Source organism: Thunnus thynnus, chromosome 12 (assembly GCF_963924715.1).
Source record: "Thunnus thynnus chromosome 12, fThuThy2.1, whole genome shotgun sequence".
Classification (NCBI taxonomy): domain Eukaryota; kingdom Metazoa; phylum Chordata; class Actinopteri; order Scombriformes; family Scombridae; genus Thunnus; species Thunnus thynnus.
The window spans coordinates 7445567-7472310 of NC_089528.1; the positions used below are offsets into that span (position 1 = coordinate 7445567).

General features: G+C 40.6%; 1 protein-coding gene across 1 annotated transcript in view; it reads right to left on the reverse strand.

Moving 5' to 3' along the window:
* The window catches only part of rem2 (RAS (RAD and GEM)-like GTP binding 2), a 32069-nt gene extending 9008 nt beyond the window's left edge, over nt 1-23061 (reverse strand). Inside the window, exons 1-4 of the mRNA XM_067605033.1 lie at nt 22266-23061; nt 18560-18896; nt 13033-13106; nt 3245-3422 (exon numbers count right to left, since the gene is read on the reverse strand). Coding sequence (XP_067461134.1) covers nt 3245-3422; nt 13033-13106; nt 18560-18896; nt 22266-22277 — 601 coding nt within the window. The 5' untranslated portion in view covers nt 22278-23061. The remainder of the gene's footprint in view (nt 1-3244; nt 3423-13032; nt 13107-18559; nt 18897-22265) is intronic.
* Between the last annotated feature and the right edge of the window lie 3683 nt (nt 23062-26744).

The window sequence follows — 26744 nt, forward strand, 5'->3', positions numbered from 1 at the left end:
CCAGAACAAGTTTTATTCATTTGCAGCTGTTGCACAAAATAGCCGTAAACATACCTTCAAAAATATTTATCCCCTTTAACATTTTCAACAGAATAACACTCCTCAGTGTCAAAGTAAAAATAAATCTAACATCAATCAAATAGAAATATAAAATACAAAATAATCAATTACATTCTTATTCTCAACAAGCCAAATATATTGTTGAGGCACCTTTGGCAAGAATTACAACTTTGAGTCTATGTGGATAAGTCTGTATCAGCTTTGTACAACTGGACACTGTTTTTTTCACTCATTTATGATTAAGAGATATTCAATAACATGAGGCTTTGTTTTAATTATGTAATTTATCTAGAAAATTGCTCTCCAGATGCTCACCCGAAATTACTTCCACTTCCATTACACCTTGGTGTGCACTCCATTTAACTTGTTGTATGACAACTGTCTGCACGCATGGCAATGTATAGTGTATGTGTCATAGATGCGAGCATACATGTGAGGTTAAGATGCAGAAAGTCAAAGCTTTCACCCATCACAGTTTCACTTTAATTTCAGCAAGACTACAACCATGCTGCCGGCTCTGTAAGGTTGTGCTTAGGCACAGTGGTGTTTGAGCTCAATGCTAATGTCAACATGCTAACATGCTCACAATGACATTGCTGATATTTCACAGGTAATGCTCTCCATCTTAGTCTAGTGTGTTGCTAACATCAGTTAATTAACACTAAACGCAAAGCTGAGGCTGATGGGAATGTCACTTAATGTATTTGGTCACAAACCAAAGTATTGGACAAATTAAAATGTTGACTTGGTGTTACATGAAGAGTTAAGGGATCACCAAAATTATTACAATTCATCCTGAGGGGACATAAATGTCTGTACACAATATTGTGCTAGCAGACAAAATATTGTAAGATATCCCACTGAATGATAAAAAAAAAAACAACTTTGACTTGCTGTTGAAGCTAGATGAAAAGTTGGGTGATCGCCAAAGTCATTGATGTTCATCCACTGAGGACAGTGAATATCTGTACCAAGTTTCACCACAACAGTTATCAGACAAAGCCAAAATTGTCAACCTCATGGTGGTTCTACAGGAAAAGTCAGTAGGATTCATCCACTCTGCAATAAAAAAATCATGGCAATTCATCCAATATTTGTAGAGATATTTCATTCTGAGCAAAAGTGGTAGACCATCTGAATGACCAAAGGACATTGCCATCCCTTGAGCTAGGACTGCTAAATACGCTGCTCTGCTTTGTTTCATGGTGGACCGCATGATTGGGGAGTCTCACTGCTGCAACACAACACAGAGGAAGAAATAGGCCACACAGTTCTATATTCTTTTCTTTTTTTAAATAGGAGTCAATGACAGTCAATGCTATGACTGTCTATGCATTTCAGCAGCAAATCTGTTATTGTGGTTTTTTTATATTCATACTTCATTTAGGTCAATTTGTACAGATTTGTTTTGTTTTTGTTGCTTTTCTTTGATCAGTTTAAAAAAAACATAAAAAGGCCGGGGGTTGGGGTAGTTTTTATAGGCAGAGTATTTTCCACCCCATTACAACAATAACAGATCATAGAATTTTCTTCCCATAAGGAGTTTACCAACAGAGCATTTATCCCTGGATATTGTAAACACTGAAGAAATTGATTTTGCTGATCAAAGATAGATCCCCCAAGAGCCTCCCTAATGGAGACGCTGTGGGCTTGGAGGAAGATTTATGGTAAAATACCAGGGCAGACAAACAGATGAGCCAAGACAGAGAGAGACAGAGAAAAGGGTAAATAGAAGGGATATATTAAGATGGAGTAATTGAACAAAGCACACTCACATTCTTCTCTGGGGGTAAATGTGTGTATCATATGTGTGCGTGTGCCTATTAACTGCACATTTGCATATGCTTATGCATTAAAACCAGCAGAAAACACACCAATATTTATCAGATCGCTATAATTACAAGAAATTTTCCATTTGAGATTTTCAATTTGGAGAGCTACTTGAAAAGGCACCAAACATACATTAAAAAAGGAGCAAAGAAGAGTCAATTTCAAATCATGTGTGTTTGTTTTCTTGCATCGCATCCGGCAGCCTGACATTTGTTCATCAGTGCCTGTTTCTGAACAGATGTAAATTGACCATTCCCCAAGCCCTGCCCCCGTTTAGTTGCACAGCACATATGCAGATAATAATGTTAGCGGATTTACCACAAGAAATTTAAAATAATTGATGATTTCATACAGAGGGAGAAAAACAACATTCTCATTTGTAGCCAGAGACTGTTGATTTTATTTATTTTATCAGCTGTAGTTAGGAGGCTAATTAGGCTAATGTTAGCTCCAAGAGTTGGTTGAAAATGCTGCCGCTGGCTCACGACAGGCACAAGTACTACTGGTGGACATATAATTAAAGCGTGATGTGAAGTGAAATTAAATGTGTGAGAGGAATCATTAAACAATCTGTCTTCATCAAGTTTGTTTTTATAGATCACAACTTTTGCATGGGAAGTGGTGTACGCCTACCCCAGGTTTTGATACCTGGAAGGAATAAGGGTTAGGGTTAGAGTTAGGGTTAGCGCATGGAATAAAAAAGACATGATCTCTAGTTCATCGATTTTGATCCTTTTACTTTTTAAACTGTCCACCGTGAGTCCAAAAATATCATAGGAGTGGAGTACACTTTTAAAAATCAAAGATGGAAATGCCAGATTAGAAGATTAATATTGTAATTGTTCACATTCCTTTGTAGTCTGTAGTATCCTAATTAGCTGCTCTTTAGGATAATTGTGTGCTGCTCTTTATTTCTGTACTCTGCCTCACGCAAATAGTTTGCTCTTGCACTTTTTGTCTGAAACTGCTGTATAGCTGCATGCCCAAGGGAAAAAGTCAGCATCTGTAGTAGACATGGGAAAAATTGCATTGTTCATGTACTGCAGTGCAGAGCTACTTAGTGAGTATGATTTTAAAAATTACTTAATGCATCCCTTAAATTTCTTCTCTGGTGTTTTTGATTTTGGAAAGGCTAAAAAAAACCCACCCTTCAAACTCTTTAAATACTACTATCTCTCTTCCTACAGCACCACGTACACCACTTCAACATGCAAAGAGATATACGGTGTGACAGGCCTGCCATGCCCAGTTACGGCTATGATTGGACAATTGTTGTTCCAGGAGGGGTTTGGAGACAGTGAGTATGTGACAGCTCTACATGACAGACTGGTGTCACTCCTTCTGCTGTACCTACCCTCTGCACTGATTTCACGGGAGCGGACAAGGTCGCTCTTGTTGCCCACCAGGATTATTGGTGTCTGTGGCTGGGACTCCCTGAGGAGAAGGCGGAGCTGGGCAGTACGGTGGAAACTTCGCCTGTCAGTCACTGAGAAGACCAGGATACACACATCACACTGCAGAGTGGACAGATCCTGGGGATACAAATACACAAATGCATTAATAAAACAACACCTCAATGGAGAGGATTACTATTGCACACATAAAGGAGAGATCCAATGACAGCTAAATAGGTGTGGAATGTCAAGCAGCCAAGACACATTACACAGGATCCTTTGCATGCCATCAACAAATTGACAATTTGTCCTTGAAGGTTTTTAAACTCCTTTCTCAACTCTCTGTATTATTGTGTTGGAGCTTAGCCACTGAAAGGACACTTAGTGCCAATGCCAGACAGGCGGCACTCAAGTTTTTATCACTGTCACATGACAGGACGCAGAGGAGGCTTTGCTCAACTTGACTGTACGCACGTCACGTTTCACTTTGAATCTCCTGACCCTTTTAACAGTGACCACTAACATCCCGTCGGGGCTTCCTGTCACAGAGGCTCAATTAGCCTGAGTGGGTTTAGCAGAAACAGCATTTTGGAACTGCCTGAGACCATCTTTGTCCTCTCTCACTTTCTCTCTCTGATTTCCATTGGACCGAAGGTGGTGCATGGGCGTAAAATGGGTCATTGCAAGGTTCTTCGGGGTGTTCCTACATTTGCCTTTGTGTTTATTAATTTTAATGGAAGGCAAAGATCAAGCAAAAACAAGGCCAATTAAATAGATCATATCCAAGGAGTAGTCAGGGCCAATGCCCTCAGTTGATCATTTGATCTATCACACTGACCAGATGATAACCTTCTGTCAGTCTTGTGTCAGTCAAATGTCTTGAACTTCAGTGAATGATATTAAATGTAGATTCTTTACCACCATATGGTTGAGGGTTTAGTGAATTGACATCCCTGTGGTTGTGATCTGCAGTGTAAAATGCAATCCAATTTTGGATTTAAGTGTGAAGCCTGTGGTCATACGGATTAGGTATGCACCACTTGTGTTGCACAGCATATGTTTTGCTGTCTTTGTTCCAAATGTGGCCAAAGAACATCAACCTTTATTCTATGTTTCCTAGTATTTCCTTCAAAGCTGCACTATTCAATATTTTTGTATGAACAACGGGTCAATGTGCAATGTGAATCTGCAATTCCCCCCAGATTTATGGAGCGTTTCAGTGTCTTTAAGCTTTTAGTTTAGGTTTTACAGCCCAAAACTTCACTCTTACCACTCTCTTCAACTCTGTTTTCAGTGAAAATGCATGGATAAACTGACTGCTGTCTATTGACAGACAAAGTTAGCAACTAGCTGGTGAACATAGTGGAGTATATAGCAGCTAAAGTGACAGATATTTTCCTCAGGAGTTGTTGGAGACCAAAACAGAGATAAAAGGAGAGTGATTGTTGGATGTGCATTTGTCAGGTGGCCAGAGACACAACTCCAAATGAACGTAAATGTTGCTCACTGTCTGTTGGATGTGTAAATAGGCTGTCTGCTAACTGTTAGCTAACACGTTATGTTAGCAAATGTACGAATGATAATATATCACAGCTATGTTTACAGGTTATTGCCAAAAAACAGCCAAAAATCTGATTTCTGCTTTTAAATTTTCCTGAAGTAGCGCCAAAGTTAGATAGAACATTTTTCCAACATAACATTTGTACCTGATTGATCCAGAGCTTTGTAATTCAACAGAACTAAGATTTGTTTTTTAAGGACATAACATTGCATCTAATGGGACATATTATATATATCGTGCATCTTTTTCCACACATGTCCCTTTTACCTAATTCACCACATTCAGAAGCCCTGGCCTCTTCACTACTATTTAAAACCAAATTCTGTAAGTTTTTGCAATGCCTCTCCGCACAATATTAATGTATGATGAGTCACATCAAAGGCCTGTGGGGTTGAGGATGTTAAAACAAAAGACAGTGAAACCTAAAGTTGGACAAGCACAATCAATACAAACTATTTTTCTCCCAAAGACAGAAACCTGAGACCAGAGTCTACAGTGTAATGCCCGTCAAAGTCACGTTCTCGAAACTACATGTCGATGAATGCGGGGCACATTATAGAATTAGAGGACATACAGGAATGATTGTTTTATATATAGATGGGTTTTCATGGAGTGAAGCACAGACTGAGACTGTAGTCTGTAGACTGTAGCTCAGAACCTTTTCACTTAACTGTGGACACACTCGTGGTGAATGGGTAAAATTTAGCTTGAGGGTTGATTTGCTTTAATCAGTGTTATTTCTAAACACTGGAATATTCTGACCGATTCTGACTCGCAAACGCTGAGATTGAATCAATTAAAAAATACGTTATTTCCACCAGATAACCAAATCTGCCTGCTAGCTTTGGACTGCATGTTGTCTTTGTGTATGTGTGAGTGGTTGGATGCCCTTGCCCTACATCCATAGCCCCCAAGGTAAATTCCTGCCCTCCAGAGAGTTTCAGACGCCTGAAAAATTCACATCCTCTCAAGCCGCCAAGGAGTATCGGATCAGACCCTGGAGCAGGAAATTCATGGGGAGCGCCTTGGCACTCTGTTTGACGGAGCACAGGAAAAGACAGGGAGAAGAGAAAAGAGGAGGGGAGGGGAGGGGAGCCAATGACGTGGAAGGCGGCTCTGCCACCTGTCACTGTCTGATTGAGGGATGAGGAGGAGGAACAACAAGACAGAGAGAGAGAAATGGAGAGAGAGAGACCAAGACGCTAATCTGTGCATGCAAAGGAGTACAAACACAGAGTGGATATCGATTAGGCGTGTGATGGAGCGCTCCGGGAGGAAAACTGTGACCAAGTAAATATGCCTCTCTATCAAACGGAGGCAGAGCAACGCAGGACAGTGCCAACTCCCTCTCCTTCTCCCGCTCTCTTTCTTTCTCTCGATTGAGCAGCTTCTCTCTGTTCACAAAGAGTAGGCCATCTGTTAGTACCTACTCCTCCCATACACACACAGTACACACATTCACATGGGCTAATGCACCAACACAAAAGCCATGCCTCCATATAATAATGTTCAAATCATACACAAATACACACGGATGACTGAGCTTTGAGGATAATATTAATTATAATCCTATTAAGTAAGAACTCATGTGGGTGATTAGGCCATTTTCTCTGGATTACGGGTGCTTTGTCAGGTCTCATTTGATTGACTCTGGCATGGTCTTTCATGGTTTGATCCAGGCCCCTTAGTTCAAATGAAAGGAACTTAATTTTAGCTCTAAAGCATACAGTGATCATTTTTGTTAGTGTGCTTCCAGTGTTGTGGCAACAGTTTGGTGAAGGCCCTTTCCTTTTTCAGCATGCCCCTGGACACAAAGTGAACTCCATAAGGAAATGGTGGAAGAACTGTCCTGTCCAGAGCCCTTGCCTTAACCCAATCCAACATCTCTTGGATGAATTGGAGCACAGACTGTGAGCCATCCAGACCTTTTGGCAAAAATAAAAAACAGTGGCAGACTTCACTAATGCTCCTGTGGCTTACTGCAAGCAAATCCCTGCAGCCTAGCAGGTTCCAAAATGTTGTGGAAGGCTTGTAGCAGCATATTAATGCTCCTGGTTTTGGATTGAGATGTTCAACAATCATATATGGGTGTAATATTCAGGTGTCAACATACTGTTAGCAGTGTAGTGTACCAATGATTCAGTCTTTAAGAATGTGGACGCAGATCTTTCTAACACTGAGATCTGCATTCGATTCTAATAATTATGAGTTTACATCCGTAATAATGACACATGATTTGTATGCAAACATTTACAATGCTGGCTCTAAATTGAAGTTATGAATAAATAAAAGCAGTATCTTTGATGGGAGATTGTTGCTTTGGGCTACATCCTGCAATGTTTCTGCCAAATAACCAATGTTGTTTCACATCAGTTATGACTATGTATTACTATCTATCTTACTGATAGCTTTGGTTCTCATTGCCACTAGAGCGGTATTTCTGAGGCCGATTTTCTATATTGGAGCGCTTAAAGAACTGATCAACATCAATTATGAGCTGATATGTATTTTTTATTTTTTTTACATAAACACATAACATGCGGTACATGTGCATTTGTAATAAAGATACCTTAAATTTCGTCTCTATAGAAGTGTAATAATATGCACTAAAAAGGATAATTTATGGTAGAAAAATTAAATTAATTATGTCATTACATAATTAAAAAATTATGTAATGACAACACTGAACTTCAGTCAAAACATAAGCCCATACACATTTATCTGTAATAAGCTAAAATCAGCCAATAATATACCATGTTGATATCTTAGTCAGGCTCTTCTTACCACTCCGCTGTAGCTTCTCACTCTGTTTAAACACAGTCCAGCGGAGCAATTGTTCAGGCTTCAAACACCATGATAAATGTTGCTATAAGAGTCAAACAGGCCTATCTGTTCTATCAATAAAACATGACCACAAACCAGGCTTTCTAAGAATTCATTTTTCCAAACTTCCTGTTTCTGGTGCAGATGTGGATAAGAAAAGCACATTCAATAATACATGACAGAAAGCATGAATCGCAACTCTACTTTTTATCAGCACAACATGAACTCTGACTTTTTTTTTTTTTTAAGCTCAGAGAGAAGCTGCAGCAAAAGCTATCAGTGAGGTTATGATTGAAAAACAGTGAACCCAGCCTCTAATATATCACTTAACTGTTTCAAAAGCTTTTTGTACGGACAGAAACAATACACATTATATACACATGCACACACATATTCACCTGCACTCACACACACACACACGCACACACACACACATATATGTACACAAACTTGTGAGCGCCAGGCGCTACATCAGCAACCATTAACAGTGAGGACAATGAATCATTTATCAGACATCATTTGCATAACATGCTGTGGCTCTGTGAGCACTCCGACTATTATTCCTTCCAGTCGTGAAAAAAGGCAAAAAACACAGAATTTGACCCTATTTTTAGAGCGTGCATGAGCGTGTGTCTGTGTGTGTGTGTGTGTGTGCGCGCATCCCTTCTTATACAACATGCTCCCCACTGCCTGGAACACATACCCTGAGCTATTGCAATCTATTGGCTCCCAAGTCATTTGCTTTGTAGAACAAGATACATGAGCAAAGCAGCTTACGGCCTTTACATGGAAACAAAGGTCAAACACATCCCCACCTGCTTACACAAAACATCCACAGAGTGTCCACACATGTACAGATAAACACGCTCATGCTACCATTTTACTTCATCAAAAGCAAACTCATGCACTTTGCACGTACATCTGCCTCTTTGGCTTGCTTTCCATCTGTCTGAGTGCCTGTCAGAGCAAAATGAAAGAGCAGCCAGATCAATAAAGATGCAGGGGTGATGAATGAAGGGAATGAAAGAAAGACAAGAAAGGGGGGGAAAAGGAAAGAGGAGTAAAGGGAAGAGGAGCGGAAGTAAGAAGGGGAGACAGCGGAGCACCTTGCTTTGGTAGCTTAGTCAAAATCTGATAATAGGATGACAAAGCTTAGTTCACATGGAATGCCGAGTTAGTGTGTTTGTTTTTTTCTCTCACTTAGTATCTGCTGCACAGAGACAACGCTTCCCTAAGGAAATATATTACTGAGGCCATCTGGCGTGGACTGACTAGGCCACACACACGTGCACACATACACATACATAAGCACTGCATAAGCTGAGCATGAGTGAGCACGGATGACCACATCATCACACCAAGCACCTCATGCACACACACACACAAGCGCACATATGCAGGGGGTGTAGTATGTGTCCCTGCATGACCCAGATTCAAGCTTTAATATGACGGCATGTGGAGCCTCCACCCTGCTGAAGTGTAGCAAATCCCAGAATCCCTGCCAATTTCAGGGATGCTGTGGTTGACCTCTGACCTCCCTGTAGAGGGGGGATAAAAGAGGATTTCCCTACAGGACACAATTAAGTGTCTCAAAATGTATTATTCACATGGCACTATTGACAAGTTGTCAACATTCTGTGTTTGTTTGCTGTATTTTTAGTTTTACGCATTAATGGCACTATAATTTGAAAAAAGTTTCCCAGGCTCTGACCATGAAGCCAATCAGAACTCAGAGTAAACATGGACTTTACCTGTTGCCTCACTGCTCTGTAGCATGAGGTTAAAAGAGCTGAATACATCAGAAAATGGTGTACAATCAGAAGTTTTGAATCCCCAAAAATTGATGATTATATCAAAACCATTGTAAATGACACTGTTACAAATGACAGCAAAGTTGAGAGCAATTTTTTCATCTCATTTGAACTTGATGAAAAGCTGGTTTTGAGCATTAACTGTCATGCTAGGCAACTAGCTTACTGACATCAACTACACAGCTAATGCTAACATTTATTAGCAAGAATGAATGTCATTACACTGTTGAATGTTACAATGTTACAAATGACAGCTAGGTTGAGAGACATTTTTTTAATCTTGTTTGAACGTGATACAAAGTTGATTTTTTTTAGTTACCATGCTATCTTACGAATTTTGTGCTAAACTCATTCTATAATGTATCGGCAACAATTAATATTCTTAGTGACTCAAAGTCACTGTAACTACTTTAGAAGTAACGGATAATGTTAAAGGACAAAATCATTTTAATACTGTATGTATTATTTTTGATGTGAATTAATGATGAATTCAGTTTACTACAGCTGGCTAGCTAGCTGACAGAGTTAGCATCATGGACGTATTAAGGAGAACGCTAACTCTACCAGGTTTGTGTCTAATTTGTGTACTACAGCAGACTCGCAGTGATGATAGTGACTACATTCACAGCTTAGACACTGACAGTAATGACCCTGGCTTGTCCTGGAAAAAAAGTAAATTAGGAAGCAGAAAAGAAGAACACTAAAAAGAACAGTAGACAGAGGGCCAGTAAATAGAAAAGCAGAGCAACAAGAGAAACCATAGGCAGAAACACATGAAACATTTTTTGTATTGTTTTGTTAGGGTTAGGCATTATTAGTACAACTTTATGAACTGTATCATCAGTTCAAATCTGTCAGTAAAAATCTTTTTGATGTGACCAAATATTTTAGTGGCAAAATTTACAACATGTTGCTAAATTGCTGTCTGTGCCCAAACATCTTCCATCATAGCTCCTTCTGGGATTAATACATTGATTCTTTGTAGTAAAACAAAGTTAACTGTGTACTTCTTTCCAGAAAATCAATTCTGTCACGACTTAGCAGATAAAACTTCTGATGATTTCAAGCAGAAAATGAGTACTATGAGATTGTTCAATCTGCAATCCACCTGACATAGAAAACTCCATTTAAAATTGTACTAGGTTTGATATTATATATTTATCCCTTAAATACAATTCAGCAGCTCAGACTTCAACTGAGCTTTTCTAGCTCTTGATTTTGGTTCACACAGAATATTCTACACAAATAAAATGAGTAGTGATTCCCAGTGGAGACTAAAACAAACAAAACTGTTAAGGTATAATAGTTTATGTGGATTAGGGTAAGTAATGAGAGAGCGTAAATAGTCCAGAACGACTCTCATAAGGCTGCAGAACAGCTAAACAGGAAAGAGAAAAATGCCAAGGGAAGGAGCTCCCCAGACACTTTAAGAATAAGCTTGAGGCCAAAATCAATTTCTGCTGCATGCGCTGGATGGTGGAACAATGTTTTCTTCCCTCATAATCAAGCGAAAGAATGTGGTCAAGCAGCAATTATCTTCTTCAAATTGCATCCTGGACTTTTTCTCTAATTTGCTTTAACATAAACAATCCGGTCCAGCAGCAAATTACACATATATATCACCGGCCTATATTTTACCAGGCCTCAGGCTGCACCTTTTGGTTGTCTTCAATAAATATTTTAATTTCAAGCTATCAAATAATAATGCAAACTCCTACACTGGCTCGAGCTTCAAATGAATTCAGACTCTCACACACACACATTAGGGTAGAGGGCGAGAGGAGTCCTCTGGCCTTCTGTGACCTCAATCTCTCCTTTATATACAGAACACAATTGGCTGTTAAAGAGATCCATCACAGAACCAATGTCAGTCTGAAGCCAGAGGACAGCATGGGCTGGCTAGGTCAAGGCCAAGTGTGCCAGTGTATCTATTTCGGGAACACAGATGACTTATTTAAACCATCCTACCCCCGTGACGTCAACAACACTCGCAACGTCCCAGTGTCTGACTGAGCAGACTCTCAGCCTTCTGTGCGTGTGTGCTGTTGTGTTTGACCATGTTGATGCTGCATGTGCACGCACACACACATCTGTCTGCACAGTCTATATATTTATGTGTTAGCTCTACCTGCGGTTTGTTTTGCGCCGCTCCCTGCACTGCAGTTAGGAGAATTACAACTCCAGCCTGACCTTCATGTGTCAATCAGCTATGACTCAAGCAAAGAGAGTACTTGAAGAAATAATCGAGTATGAATGTATCAGCTTTTCATCTTTTTTAGCAGTTTGTATTGCAGGGGAATCATGAGGCGCTGATTGGGCTGGCCAGAGAACGCGTGAAGCCCTACAGCCAACAGCGTTGGATGCTGACTGTTCTAGCATGATCTTATGCGTGAGTGAGTGATTAAATCAGCCTGTACAGTATGTGCGTACATGAGTGTGAATGTGTGTGGCTGTGCATGTTGCTATGGTAACTTGGGTGTAGGTTGGGGTGCCCCATGGAGAACACTTGCAGCTTTGCCTCAAGACCAGAAGCCCTGCCTCTTGGAGTGGGAACACTGGTGGTTACAAGGAAGCGACACGTGTCAGGCAGCTGGACAACATCTGTCTGCACACCTGATTGTGTGTTTGTGTGTGTGAGAGAGAGCAAGAGATTCAGTGTTAAGGGTTATATTTGTATGTGTGTGTATGTCTTTTATCTACAGGCATTACCAGAAAAAAAAAAAGCACAAAATATGAGCATGAATTGGCGGATGATTTGGGACGCCGTCCAGTCCTCTCTGCCTCCCCCCACTGCTGACGACCCTGGAGTTATTCCAAGCTTCCCGCTGGCCTGCGTCTGTTGCTTCAGCCTTAATGCCCTGCCTTGTATTAACACGCACAGAATAACAAATGTAATTAACTTTCAGCGAGATTTAACCACAGCAGAAAAGGGTTGGTGGAGGAGGCAAGCAAGCTCCACACATACACACAAAAAAAAGCAGAGAGGGAGTGAATGGATGGGGAGATTTGGAGATGATGAAAGCCGCCAGAAGGATGGGCAACAAAATTGGGGGTGAAAGTGAGAGGGGAACACTTGCCGAAAAAGTGAGGAAGTGAAGAGATGAGCTTGCTTTCAGTGAAGTTCCCCCGAGTTAAATGTAGCTGTGTGTGAATAATTTACCCTTGAGGGGGGAGCCCCTGAAGGCCGAGTGGACATCTGGAATAGGATGCATCAGGGATGATCTACCCTACACACTAATTAGAGTGTTCTACTGTTCCATCACATCATTAATAGGCATTAATGACTGCATGCCTGATTTTGCATAATGTCCTCAGTGTCACGAGGAGCTTTTTGACAAGCTGTTCCTCCTCTCTGCCGCTGCCTGCTTTTTTCAGTCCTCAGTTTTTCCAACTAAAAATCACTGCCACAGGGTTGGATTGGATCAGCACGAAGTGAACAATGGTTTAGAGAGAAAGAGGTCACTGGAGCACAAAAACACAGGAAGCTGGGCGAACCGTACGAGATAAACAAGACAGACTGACTGAAGTGTGAAGCTGAAAGTCAGTAACTCACCTGTTTCCAGTTGTCGAAAATTATGACTTTGCTGTCCTCGTCGTCAACTGTCACTGTGCACTCGTAGCCCTCACCTGCAAGCAAATACCCATGTAAATGTAAGATAAACACCTCAGCATACAGTGTATGACAATGCCAGGGTTTACTAGGGGTTACTGTGACAGTATGCATTGTGGAGCATAAATGCATCACAGTATTAACTAAAGTGAAACAGCAGTGGTCTCAACAGCTGAAAATGTTAACAAGTTCATCTAAGTCTTAGAAAATGTCCTTGACCTACTCTAGAAACCTAAAATCATGTGAGAAGATGTTTAAAATGGGGTTTGTGGCCAGTTGATGTGTTTGAGTGTTTGAAGAATGTTATTTTAACCAATTTCAGACATTTACTCTTCATCCTAATAAAGACATGTTATTTAGACATTTACACATTTTTTGTTCTACATTTTAAAAGATAAGGCTGGTAATGTTGGTAATGTCAACAAATCCCATGAAAACACCAAAACCAACAATGCATTAGTCCATCTCTGAATACTTCCTAACTTCCCTACCTGACCTGAGGTTCGCAGCCCCAAGCCTATTTGTTCCAACTTAAGATGTAAACTTTAAAAAAAAAAAAAAAAAGGGTCGCTAAGACGAGGGAAAATACACCCAAAGGGGAACCTTAAAGGAATAGTTTGCCAGTCTTTTATTCACTTTCTTGCAGAGAGCTAAATATTGAGAAGTCTGATGGCCCAGTGGTAAAACTGTTCTTAAGTCTGGTGGTACATGCGGCCGTGCTCCTGTATCGTCTGCCAGACGGTTACAAGGAGAACAGACTGTGTGCTGGGTGGATGTGGTCCTTGATGATGCTGTATGCCTTCCGAAGGCACTGTTGGCGGAAGATATCCTGAATGGCGTGGAGTCTGTTGCCAGTAATGTGCTGTGCCATGTCTACCACTCTCTGTAGTGATTTGGGTAATTGTGGGCAGAGCAGTTCCTGTACCAGACTGTGATGCAGCCCTTCAGCAAGCTCTCGATGGTGTACCTGTAGACATTAGTGAGGATGCTGGTGTTCATGCCGAACTTCCTCAGTCTCTTCAAAGAATAGAGCCGCTGGCGAACTCTCTTGACCACTTTATCTCTGACGTATATAGAGAGGAGGAGAATGCACCAAAGTTATCATTGATTTCTATTGGGTTGGTACACAATTTAACAGTGATGGATTTAATAAAGGTTTTATTTGCTAGTCTTTCGCTGGTTTTCAGTTTCAGTGCTTGTAAATGGCTTGGTTGTGCACTATTTAGATAATAATTTTGCTTAGCTCTATGCATAAGGATGTCTGCTCTATGTCTGAGTAAATCATTGAGGTTTTTGCTGAGTAACTCCCTCTTAAGCACTAGCTTTGTTGTGTAACATTCAAGGCCATAATGTTTTCTACTTCACAACATCTTTTTCCAATTTCTGAATATGCTGCAATCTGAATTTTTATAGAATGGAAACAAACCCAATTGTTTTATCCCTGATGAATCCCTTCAATGCGTCCAACAGAACATCAGAATCATTCACTGATGTTGTTTTAATTGCAATAAATTCATCCAATTTTCCTTTCATTTCTTTTAAGGTTTCATTCTGCAGTAGTGTGGAGTTGAAATGCCAACATGCTGCACATTTTAGTAGAGAGAATAGAGAGAATAGTTATTTCACCTGTCACAGCTCTGTGATCTGAGAGTGACATGGGGAGCAAATCAAGATCTGAAACCTTATACGGCTGTTGAGAAATAAAAATGTAGTGAATACGAGAAAAAGATTGATTTTGTGAAGAGAAACAGGTAAATTCTCTCCTAAGGGGTGTGAAGTCAGCCAAGCATCTAACACAGAGCAATCTATAGCCCATCTCATTAATGCATGAGATACTGGACGTTGTTCTCTTGACTCTGTGATCCCAGTTCTGTCCAATAAGGGTACCCAGACTTAAAGTCACCCCTATTATTAGAGCAAATTCAGATAATTCAAGTATTGTATTAGTTAAGTAGTTATAGACTTCAGCACCAGATACATTCGGTGCATATACAGAGAGAAATGCTATTTTTCTCCCATTTACTACTGTTTTTACATAAGCAACTCTACATTCAGTATCTCTCCCAGATCCCAGATCCGTATGTTGACAGGTACATTTGACAGGGATTACTACACCTCTGTTGTATTTCATATTTGTAGAAGATGCAATAACGGTAGAATCTATTCTGCATCTGCTAAAATCCTTTTCCAATAAATATGTTTCTTGAAAAAAGGCCACCTCTACTTTTTTTTCTCCATAGGAAATCCATGATGCTTATTTGTTTCTGGGGGATATTTAGACCTTGTCCATTCCAAGATAGTACTGTTGCTAGCGCTAGTCATGAATGTAAAGAAGAAAGAGCGGTGCTACCAAGTGATGCTCAAAAAATAACTACAGTTGTTTAATAAAGAGAAATAAGATAATTCCATAAAACCCTTTCCCACATCCAATGCCACCATGCCCGAATTACATCCCCACCCCCAAATTAATAATATCAGTGATGGGAATTCAAATAGAAGAACTAGCGGCCTCCTCTTATACCCATCCCCAACTCCACAAAAAATAATTGTGACTGTGAAAAAGACAATCTGGAAAGGGAAAAAGACAACCTCACTCCTTTCCCCTTAAGGTAGTCTCTTATTTGAGTGAGATAGAGTTGAGCAAAAACAAAAAAGGGCCAAACCACTGAGCCTCAAGGCAGAATAAAAAGAACAAATAACAAACAAACAAAAACATCTTGCCTATTGGTAATACTCAGATAGGTCTGAACTAAATCAGGAAAAACCTAAGTACTGGATATCAAACATAAATGCATATCTTTGCTTAGAAAATAAATAAGCAAATAGATAATAAATCACAGAGTGTAAGCAGTTGCGGCAGATGTGTAGAGTATGAGTTTGAAGGTCAGTGAAAAGATGCTGCTCAGCACTGTGGACCAGTTTGATGACAGCCGGTGTTGTGTCAAAGTCTGTTTTCCTGTCAATATGCGTTTCCTGTTTTCTTAACCTGCACCCAACCTTATCCCTAATCCCAACCAGTCGTCTTCTGAGGTGCTTATCCTGACCCCAAGCTTACCTTAACCCCAACTAGTCATCTCTGCTATGCCTAACCATAACCTAAGTCCTAACCCCAACTGTGGAGGTGGTGCTATGGGAAATTCTAACACGAGGGGAACATTATTCGAGGGGGGAACAGACTTTGGTTCCAGACTTGTTACAGCAAGAAAGTTTCGAAACCCAGACCCTGAGTCCAGTTCATGACTGGGTAGCAGGGACGTCTCTGCCCGGTAGTACAGTCACTGTAGTCCGGTGTGAATCAAACAGTGTGGCTGGCAACTTCCATGAGTGTTCTCCTCTCCCAATTTTAAGTAGATGAAGTGCAGGTTGTCTCATCTGCTTCTGTCCTCAAGAGATACCAACTTGTTTTCAAGCTGGTCTAGTGTTTTGCTGTGTTGCAATGTGGTTTCTTCAGCATTCTTGATCCGTACCTGCAGTGTTGAGGTGACTGAGCACTGAGTCTTGATATCTTCACCATATTTGGATAGGTCTCTTGTATGGTTCTCAGTTGACTTTCTATATGTTCAAATCTTTCTTTGGAATTCTTCTCAGCTTGACTGAAGGGTTTTTTCAAGGTAGATTTCAGAAAGGCCACTGTCAGCTGGCATGCAGTAGTCTCATCATCATCCATCAGTGGTTTGTCAGCCATCTCTTTGGTTTTGAAATTGCGTGATTGCATCAACATTATAATATTCTAGGCAGACAGAAGTTATAATTCTTTTTACAAGTTTGAAAGATTTGAAAGCAGTCTTATCAAAAGGTTTTGCTGCAACAAAGATAGGGGAGTTTGAGCAGAGGGAGTTCTACTCCGCCATCTGGATCACCTATAGGGGCTTCTCTGTCTGACAGACTTTGGACACTGTAGTTCTAAGAAAATGGAGCTAAGCAAACAGAGGTAAATATTGCGTTTGTTGGCAGATTTTGGTGCTCTTTATTTACGTTAGCAGTACGGTTTATGTGAGATTTATTCAAAATTATCTGTAGTTCAGTACAATGGGTGTGTTGTACTGAACCATGAGCTTACTATCATTACAACGAAAACACACTACCTATAATTATACGGCAGCTTTTAAAGTACACATCAATCCAAAAATCCTTGGAAGAGATTGGAAAACCCATAATGAATGACATGTCTATTATAAGGTACAAGTGCAACAAATCTCCTGGTCCTAATCAGTGCTGTCTTTTACAGGTGATTACTTGCTGAGGACACGTATTGATTAATGAGGTGTCCTTCCACTTATGGAGCTAATATGGTGCTGGAGCATCTGTGTTCGTAACTACCTCAAAGTGTTAATTGAGTGGGTGTTGAATGGTGTGGTTTTTTTTGTTTTGTTTTGTTTTTTTACACTTTGCTATTTCGCCGTGTAGCTCATAGAATAATCCAGCACATACAATTGTCATTCAGAGTGAGAGCTGAATCATGACATTGTGTACATGCTCTTTAGATGAAAGTGCTTTTTCTATCCATTTATGATGCATGAATCCGAATGTACTACACGGACAGTAATGAATACTGTATGGTGTGACTCTGGGGCAAGTCAGCATTATGCAGAGGGATGAGTAGCTGCCTCTCAGTGACACTGACTGATTGATTGAATGGTTGAGGGCTGATTATCAGTGTTGCAGTGACCTCTGTTTAGAGACACACCTACTGACTGACCACAGCAGAGGGAAACGGAGATCAAGCCTGTTTTTAGCAGCATTTAAAGGGAAAATACACCCAAAGTGAAACCTGAAAGGAGCTGTTCTTTTATCCCATTTCTTGCCAACAGTTAAATATGATGATATGATACCACTTGCATGTCTGTATAAATATGTGGCTGCAGCCAACAGCTAGCTTAGCATAAAGACTGGAAACAAAGGGAAACAGCTAGTCTGGAACATAACCTCCCCTAAAATGGCAACCTTCTTCGATTTTTGTATAAATTAAACAAACAAGATAAAATGTGTTAATTAGCTAGCTTTAGAGTTGCTGGTAGGCAGATTTTTTTACCTTTGAACAGAGCCAGGCTAGCTGTTTTCCCCCTGCTTCAAGTCTTTGTGCTAAGTTATGCTAACCGGCTGCTGGCGGTCGCTTCATATTTACTGTAAAGACATGAGACTGGTATCAAGATCTCTCAGCAAGAAAGTATATGAGTATTTCCCAAACTGTCACACAATTTCTTTAAAATACATTGGAAGGGAAAAGGTGTGAAGTCTAAAATCGGGGTTTGGGTGGATTCTCCTTTGAGGCTGAATGACAAAAGGGACCAGAATTTATGAGCATACTGTAGATCTTCCGAGAATTGTGACCATTTCAGCTCCACACCCAGTGTCTGAATTGAGCTTTTCAAACATTAAACCTTGAAAATGATTTAAGACGGTCCCCCATTCTTAACACTGATGCACACATACACACACACTCTCAGTCAACTCGTGTATGAGGCATTACCACAAGCTTGTGTCTCAGAGTCTATAGAGAGGGATCTGTCCGACTGCCCGGCCAGAGATAAGGCCAGCGACGACTTGCCCACGCCATTCTGTCCCAGCAGCACTATTCTCAATGCCCCACTGTGGCTGTGGTAAACCGCCTGGGTGGCTGCCGATTGGCTGAAGGACTCATCCCGAGGCACAGATGGGTCACTGATAGGCAACATGGCAGGCTCCTCCAAGCCTGGGATCCAATCGCAGTCCTCGGATACGGCCTCTTCCCTTCGCAGCTGGTGTTTGACAGGCAGGGGTGTGCTTCCTCGGCGGAGGGGAGGCGCCGTGGTGAGAAACATACTGTACTAGAATGAAATTGATACAGAAGAAAAAAGACATGTGTATGTATAGAAAGGAGCTGCTGTTGCATGACATACAGTATATGGCGCTGCCTAGAGTACTTTTCTGGCTTTAAAATTGAGGTAGACCTCCAGATCTACCTGTAACACTGTCTATTTTGGTGAATGTTATCACTGGAGAATGGGGGAAGGGTGTTTCCACTCTGTGTGTCTATGAGTGGAGGAAAGGAGGGAGGTGTTAACAATGGAGGTGAGACAGATAAGTGGCAGGGAGCGAGAGATGCTGATGAAGACGCAGAGCGTGTCAAAGGGAAACCTGGGGGGGGGCAGCAATGAAATGAGGAAGACACAGGACAGGAGAAGCTGCTGAAAGACTAGCAGAAGATAAGTGGATGCTAAAAGACAGCAGCTTGATAAGGGCACATACAGAGAGAGGAAGACAAGAGAAAGACATGGAGGATGTATGGAGAGAAAACACAAGGGAGGAGCAGAGGAAAAGAGGCTGTGCAGCTGTGTGTAATAAGGGCATATGTGCGGTCAGGTGGCTCTATACTGTACAGTGTGTACATAGCGAGTGCAGCATGAATTCACACAAAAATAGGTCAGAAACATAAAGTCTTGATCTCTAACCACAGTTATTTCAAAAGGGAAAGCTGCAAGGGAGTTTGTCAGCAGTTTTCTTCAGAATAGTAGTTTGGCTGAGAAAATTGTGTGTATGTGTGTGTGTGTGATTGTGTGTGCGTGCAGACATGTGCATAATAGTGTGTGTGTGTGCAGCCACAGCAGGTCGAGCAGAGAGGACCCTCATCAATATTAATACAGCAATTAATCTAGTTCCAGCAGAGCCCCTGTGTGTCTGTAGCTCAGCGTCTGCCTGTGGCAAAGCTAAGTACAGTATTGGCACTTAATTAAAGGAGGTAGAGACAATAACAGGAACACATTAGAATATAACGCAATCCAATTCACCACTACAGCAAAGTAAAAGTATCGCAAATACAACAAACTGAATTAACACCTCTCTGACACAGTGTCAGCAACGATTTAGGATTATAAATGTTACAAAATTAGGATTTACTGCAGGACTGTTGTATCGGATTGCATTAGACTGTATTGGACTCTACTGTACTTTGTCTCCTATAGCATAACATTTCATGGTTTTGCTTTGTTTTCATAATTTGTTTTAAATATAATTTGCTTAGTAGAATATAAGTTCTAAAATATACTGTAGAATATATACAATGATGGTATACTTCAGAAGTAAACATGTATAGTAATCCAGTACAGTATAGTGTAATTTAATTTGGCATAGTATAGTATAGATGTTTGTAGTGTAATGTAGTGTAGAATATAGTGTGATTTAGTTTGGTACAGTATAGTATAGTAGTATAGCACAATAAAGTACAGTATGTAATGTATATAATGTGATATCATATAGCATACTATTGTCTAGTTCAGTATTCAGTGGTATAACATAATTAGTATAGTATAGTGTATAGAATGTATAGTGTTGTGTAATGTGAGGTACTGTAAAATAGTTTAGTGTAGTGTTGTGCAATGTATAGTATAGTATGGTATAGTACAGTATAATGTGTCATGCTGTAATATAGTTTAGTGTAGTGATGTGTACTGTATTGTAGTGTATTAAAGTAAAGTACGGTAGTGTTGTGTAATGTGATGTTTTGTGATATAGATAGTGTAGATAGTATAGTATAGTATGTGATGTGCTGTAATATCATTTAGTATAGTTCTGTGTAATGTATTGTTGTATGGTATTGTATTGTATAATATAGTATAGTACAGTATAGTATAGTGTAAAATTGTGTAGTGTAGTGTAGTATAGTATGCTGTTGTGTAATGTACAGTATATTACTGTGTAGTGTAATCTAGTGTATGTATTGAAGTAAAGTATGGTGTAGTGCTGTGTAATGTGATCTGCTGAAATATAGTTTAGAATTGTGCTATGTCATGTATTGTTTTGTAGTTGTATAGTTTAGTATACTACAGTATAGTGTAAAGTAGTGTAATGTGGTATAGTGAAGTATAATGTTGTGTAATCTGTTGTTGCATAGAACAGTAAAATGTAGAGTGGTGTAATGTATTGTTTTGTTCTATAGTACAAAAAAAATGTATATTAAGTATGTAAGTACGGTGTAATGTTGTGTAATGTGATGTAATATGATATAGATAGTGTTGTTGTATAGTATAGTATAGTATAGTGTAGTATAGTATAGTATAGTATAGTATGTAATGTAGCGTTATATGGTATTGTAAGTAAGTATGGTGTAGTGTTGTGTAATGTGTATTGTGATATAGATGTAATGCAGTGTTGTTTTGTTGTATAGTACAGTAGGATATAGCCTATTATATAGCAGATTATTATGGTACTTTTTTATATAATGTATGCAGTTGAGGTGTGGCTGCTTGTGACACAGTCATATAGCTGTTGGCACAAACACACAAACACACGCACGCACACACACACACACACACACACACACACACACACCATTCACAGAGGCTCGTTTAGGTAGCTCAGTTAGGTTAATTGAACAACCTAATCAATTAAGCATGGCTTCTATTGTCGGCGGCGCTCAGGGGAGCTATACATGCAGAGACCGGAAACTCTGACCGCGGGCTGAGCCAGTGTGTCAGGGGTTAATCTCCCTCTCTCACCAGGCTGTCGAGAAACTAGGGCAAACAACGGTGCACAATACAAAATTAATAATACAGGCAATGTTTTTATCCTTCCGTCGTTACTGCCCAGTTACACTTACTCCTCCTCCCCTACAAGCTGCAGTCTAGTTATGTCTGGTGTACTTTTGTTTTCTTCTAAAGGATTCTTACTGTGCGCCTCATTATCATTCTATTTATGATATAATCTATGAGGAATTAAATGGTCCACCAAGAGGGAGAGAAACAGATCGATTGGTCGAACACCCTTCAGAATCTTGTAATAATCAATACTGCACAAATATCACAGCAAAACCTTGAACTATCTCACAACTACTAAGAAAATATGGACTGTGGTAGAAAATCCTATATGAAAATATAAGGCACATATGGGTTACTATAAAGTCAATATTAAGTAGACACATGTAATAACATTTGACAAAAATCATATGAGAGTAAAGATTTAAAAAGCTACAAATGATAAAGTGAATTCCCCCCAACACAAAGACAGAACCAGACTGTTGAATTAAGTGTTGGTTGCAGAAAAATCAGTGATTAGATCTCGTGCCATTCACTAAATAAGATTAGAGGGGGTGTGTAGCCTACCTGGGGTGTGTGTTTGTGTGTGTGTGTAGTCTATGGCTATTGTGCAGAGCGCGCACGAGGTGGGTTAAAGCGGGAGGTGGAAAATATGTGTCGCCTTACCTGGTCAGTCATGGTTTTCGATAAGTCTTCTCTTTCTGAAATAAGTGCTGTAGTTGCAACCGCCTGTGCCGCCCGGTTCAAGTCATCTGTGCTGGCTGCAGACCCTGCATCACATTTCACAATGGCAGGACCAGACGGCGCACAAAAAAGACGCACCGGATTTCATTTAACATGATGTTATTCTTCCCACTACGGCGCGTAAAATCCCCCTCTGGTGACTTGAAAGGAAAGGTGCGGCGCATGGAAATTTAGGATAGGTGGTAGTAGTACACCGGAGGGTGGATAAGGAGGATACACCTGCGTCACCGCTTGGATTAAGAGTCGAGTTCATAAAGGAAGGAGATGAAAGAAAGCCATCAGCACAACAACACATCCCCTCCTGTCCATTTGGTGTCCCAACGGTCAGCAACGACTGCGCTACCCTCCCCACCTCCAGTTAATACCTGCATCTCTCTCTCTCTCTCTCTCTCTCTCTCTTTCTCTCTCTCTCTCCCTTTCTCTCTCTCTCCTGCAAAGTGTGCCTTGGGGGGCGCGTCCTTGAGTCAGTATGGAGTGATCCTCCTATGGGTTGGGTTGGGGGTGGAGGGAGGGATGCTAGCGGTGAAGGAAAATGTGCCACTTCCTTCATCCAGCGTAAACGTTGGCCCAGATGCACAGGTTCGTTCAAATACGTGCCTTTGGCAAACACCGCGCTGGTCTTTCAGTTCAGGTTCGACGGCAGGAAATCAGTTTTTGCTCTCATAATGAGAAGCGGCCGCCAGAGGGAGGCAGAGTGACGCCTCTTCGAAGTGTTGCCAGTTTTTGTACAAAGGAATGAGGTGAAATTGTGCCCACATTATCTCAAATAAAACAGCATAAGATGTTATTATTGAAAAAGAAAGACCAGTTTTTAAAAAAAAAACAGCATTCATGGTGATGTGTAATATTTAATGTTTTCACTGGTGGTTTGGAATCAGGTAATGTGGGACACTTTTTGGTAGAATTATCAGGAGACCATCAAAAAAGCTGGTTACTCACTCCAATGATGTTTTTATATGTTATCACAGATCCCTGCAATAGTTCTATTTTGAAATTATGTTGTAAAGTATACTTATATATATATAGTATACTACAGACCTTCAAACACACGAAGACCCCGTCTCTCACATTGTTGGCATGTTCAGGTAAAATGGGACAGATGGTAAGGTAAAGTGGGACATTCATTTCAGTTCAAATATTTTTTTTATTTGAACATATTGTAGGCTACATAGCACAATTGAACATAGTAATAGAAGGGCTGAACAGACAAAAATAGGGAATCCGGTGTTGTATGAATACAAAAATAATTAACAAATTAATTAACCTTAATCCTTAACACAGCCTCTTAAATGTTTCATATTTCATGTTCATCATATTTCATCCTACTAAACCACTACACCTTCATCGATGTTATTTGGGTTTTAGTTTTAATTGTTAAAACGTAAAAGGGCTGAACAGCCCAGTGACACAAGCCAGAATACTGGTTATGAAACCACTCATAGGCTTACTGTGTGTAGCCTACTCCCCACAGCTCTCATGGAACCAGCAAAGGCTGCTAATCCTCTCCCCTGTCACCTTGGGGTCACTTTTGTCCCCATACATTCTCCTACAGATCTTACAGGGGTAACTGCAGGTCTGGCTTTTTGGCTGCTTGCTCAGCCTTTGTTGGCTTCTTGTTTGTTTTTGAAGAAACATTTGAAATGCTCTTTGCTGGTAAGTCAGTAGCTGGGGAGTTTAGCCCTCTTTCAAATCCCTCCCTCTCTCTCGCTCTCTCTCTCTTTGGAATGGAAATCAGGTCGATGAATGTCACTGGCTTGGCCTGAGGGGAATCAAGGGACAGAAGACAGAAGGTTGACTTAGGTGATGTATACAGGTAAGTGACAGGGTACAGTGATAGATAAGTAATTAAAGGACCATACCAATGGTTTTTAGTGTTCTTGCCCACATTGGGTAATATTTTAAAGGTTATTCTGGCTACCCACCGTAGAGGCTGATGGTAGCTCATCATCCCGACAGGTGGTTGGGTCCTCCAGCATTGGGGTGAAGCGGAGGACGGTTGTTGACTTGTTGACATGTTGACTTCTTCTGCACCCAGATCTTCCATGCTGAAAGTTGTTGCAGCGTGTGAGGGTCACGCGGCTTGTGGGAGTGACATGGTGGGTAAGGGTGGCACAGTGGGTGAGGATGGCATGGTACGTGAGGGTGGCACTGCATGTGAGGGTGGCATGGCGTGTGAGGGTGGTACAGCATGTAAGGGTGGCAATGTGTGTGAGGGTGGCATGGCACATGAGGGTAGCACAGAATGTGTGAGTGGCACAGCGGGTGAGGATGGTATGGCACATGAGGGTGGCACAGCATGTGATGGCAGCAAATGACTTTGTGGTGAGACTTGGAGCATAGACCTCAGCAGGGACAATGTTTTGTTCAGGGGAAACATTCCCATTCCACTGAGGCCAGCCTGAAAAGAGCCTTGTCGGCTGGCTGCAGAACATATGTTATGTGGGATGGATCACATATGACGTAAACGTTGTTTTTCATCAGCTGGAGGAAAGGCATGTTATAGACATGGCTGCTGTGGCCATCAACTAGGAGGACATGAGGTCTGAGGTTGTTCTTCAGCAACTCTGCCACGAACAGCTTACCCCACTCAATGAAGTGTTTGCTGTTTATCCAGCCATTCTCTGAGACACTGGCAATCATATGACGTGGGCACCCATACATCCATTCCATCCTCAGCTCTTTTCCTTTGCAAATGACAAGTGTGCGGCTGTACTGGCCCTGCACTGAATGCTGCCAGCACCGTTGTGATTTTTCCCTTCTCCCCACCCATTATTTCCACACACTGTTTCCCCACTTCCCAAACCACTCACGTGACGCAGAACTGGTCTTGTAGTCCCGATTCGTCGCAGTTCCACAGATGTGAAGGAACGTCCATGATATTTAGCTCTGTGAGCAGAGCTTCATACTCCTCAAACCATTTTCCCACCACCTCTGGATTCAGGCCTGCAGCCCTTGCTGCAGACAGTGCCCGAGTTTTTTGATCCTCAGCTATTTGTGATGTTTCATAAAATTGTTAAACCAGTTGTACCTGGCTGAACCCTTGGCTTCTGAAAAGCATTTAATGCCATTGGTTTTGGCAAAGCTAAAGCCAAGCTGTTGAATATCTTTCTTGCCCAGGGGGAAACCAAGCCACTTTGGAGCCACTTATCTTCCCATTGACCCTTCTTTCCAAAGTAGACTTTGGCACATTCCATGCCCTTGCTAAGATTCTTAGTTTGGGATTCTGCCTTGCCTCCACTGCCTCCCTATATTCTTTAATGGCACCCTCCATCATGTCCCCTCTCCACTGATTGTATTTTACCTTGACATTCTCTCTCTGTCTTTTCTTCCCTGTCTCTCTCCTTGGTGCCATGTCTGTAATAAATAGTTTCACAAAATGTTAGTTTTAGGCTACTAAACTTTTCAGAGCTAGCTAACTCTGATCAACTGTTATTACTACATTAGCTTAGACTAATGTACATTAGCCTAGTGTATTGTGTATCTGTGCAAGGCAAAATGTGTGACAAGGTCAAAATAATACAAGAAAATGCCTATAATAACTGATTACACACAATCTTATTGCAAATATTAACACTCAAATAAGTGTCCCAATTAAGCTTAAATTCTTGTCCAAACAGTGTTTGATAAAATGGGCGAGTGCTTCAAATGCTTATTTATGAAAAAACAATGTATATTCAGCAAATATGTCTATTAAAATTATAACACTTCATAAAAGACTTCATCATAATACAGTGCTGCAGATTGTTAAATAGTCTGTTTTTTGGTTTAGCACCCATATTATGCAAAAGTAAAATTCGATATATCACAGTGCTTCCCAAACAATTTGCCTGACTTGACGTCCTGCATGGTTTTGCCACACACTTCCTGGGTACCACAGACCAATCAAAAGAATTGTTTTATGTTAAGTAGTGTTGTAGCAACATTTCAAAGACCTTTTCGATGACTGGCTGCTAATATTTAAAGAGCACAGTGCCTCAAAGCTTATATGTCCCATTGTACCTGATGTCCTTATTTACCTGAGATCACCCTATCTTATGAAAGGAATGGTTAACTAGCTTTAACATTAGTTTTCATGAGGATTTATTTCAGTTAATTCTAATATAAAACTTCAAATGAAAGCAAGACTTGTACTCCAGTACTCTGGGTTTATATAACTACATTGCAGCAACATGTGACAGAAGATAAATTAGTTTAAAATTAATCTGTAGGAAACTGCAAAGCTGGTAACTCTGATGTTCAAAACAATAATGCTCAAAAACATAAAATATGATAAGCATATCACATTACAGACCAAACTGGTGTACATAAAAAAACTGAAAATACATGACAAATATTGAAGCTCTGGAAGTTGAGTCAAAATAAATTCAAACTTTTAATTAATCTTTAATGACTTGCTTTGTG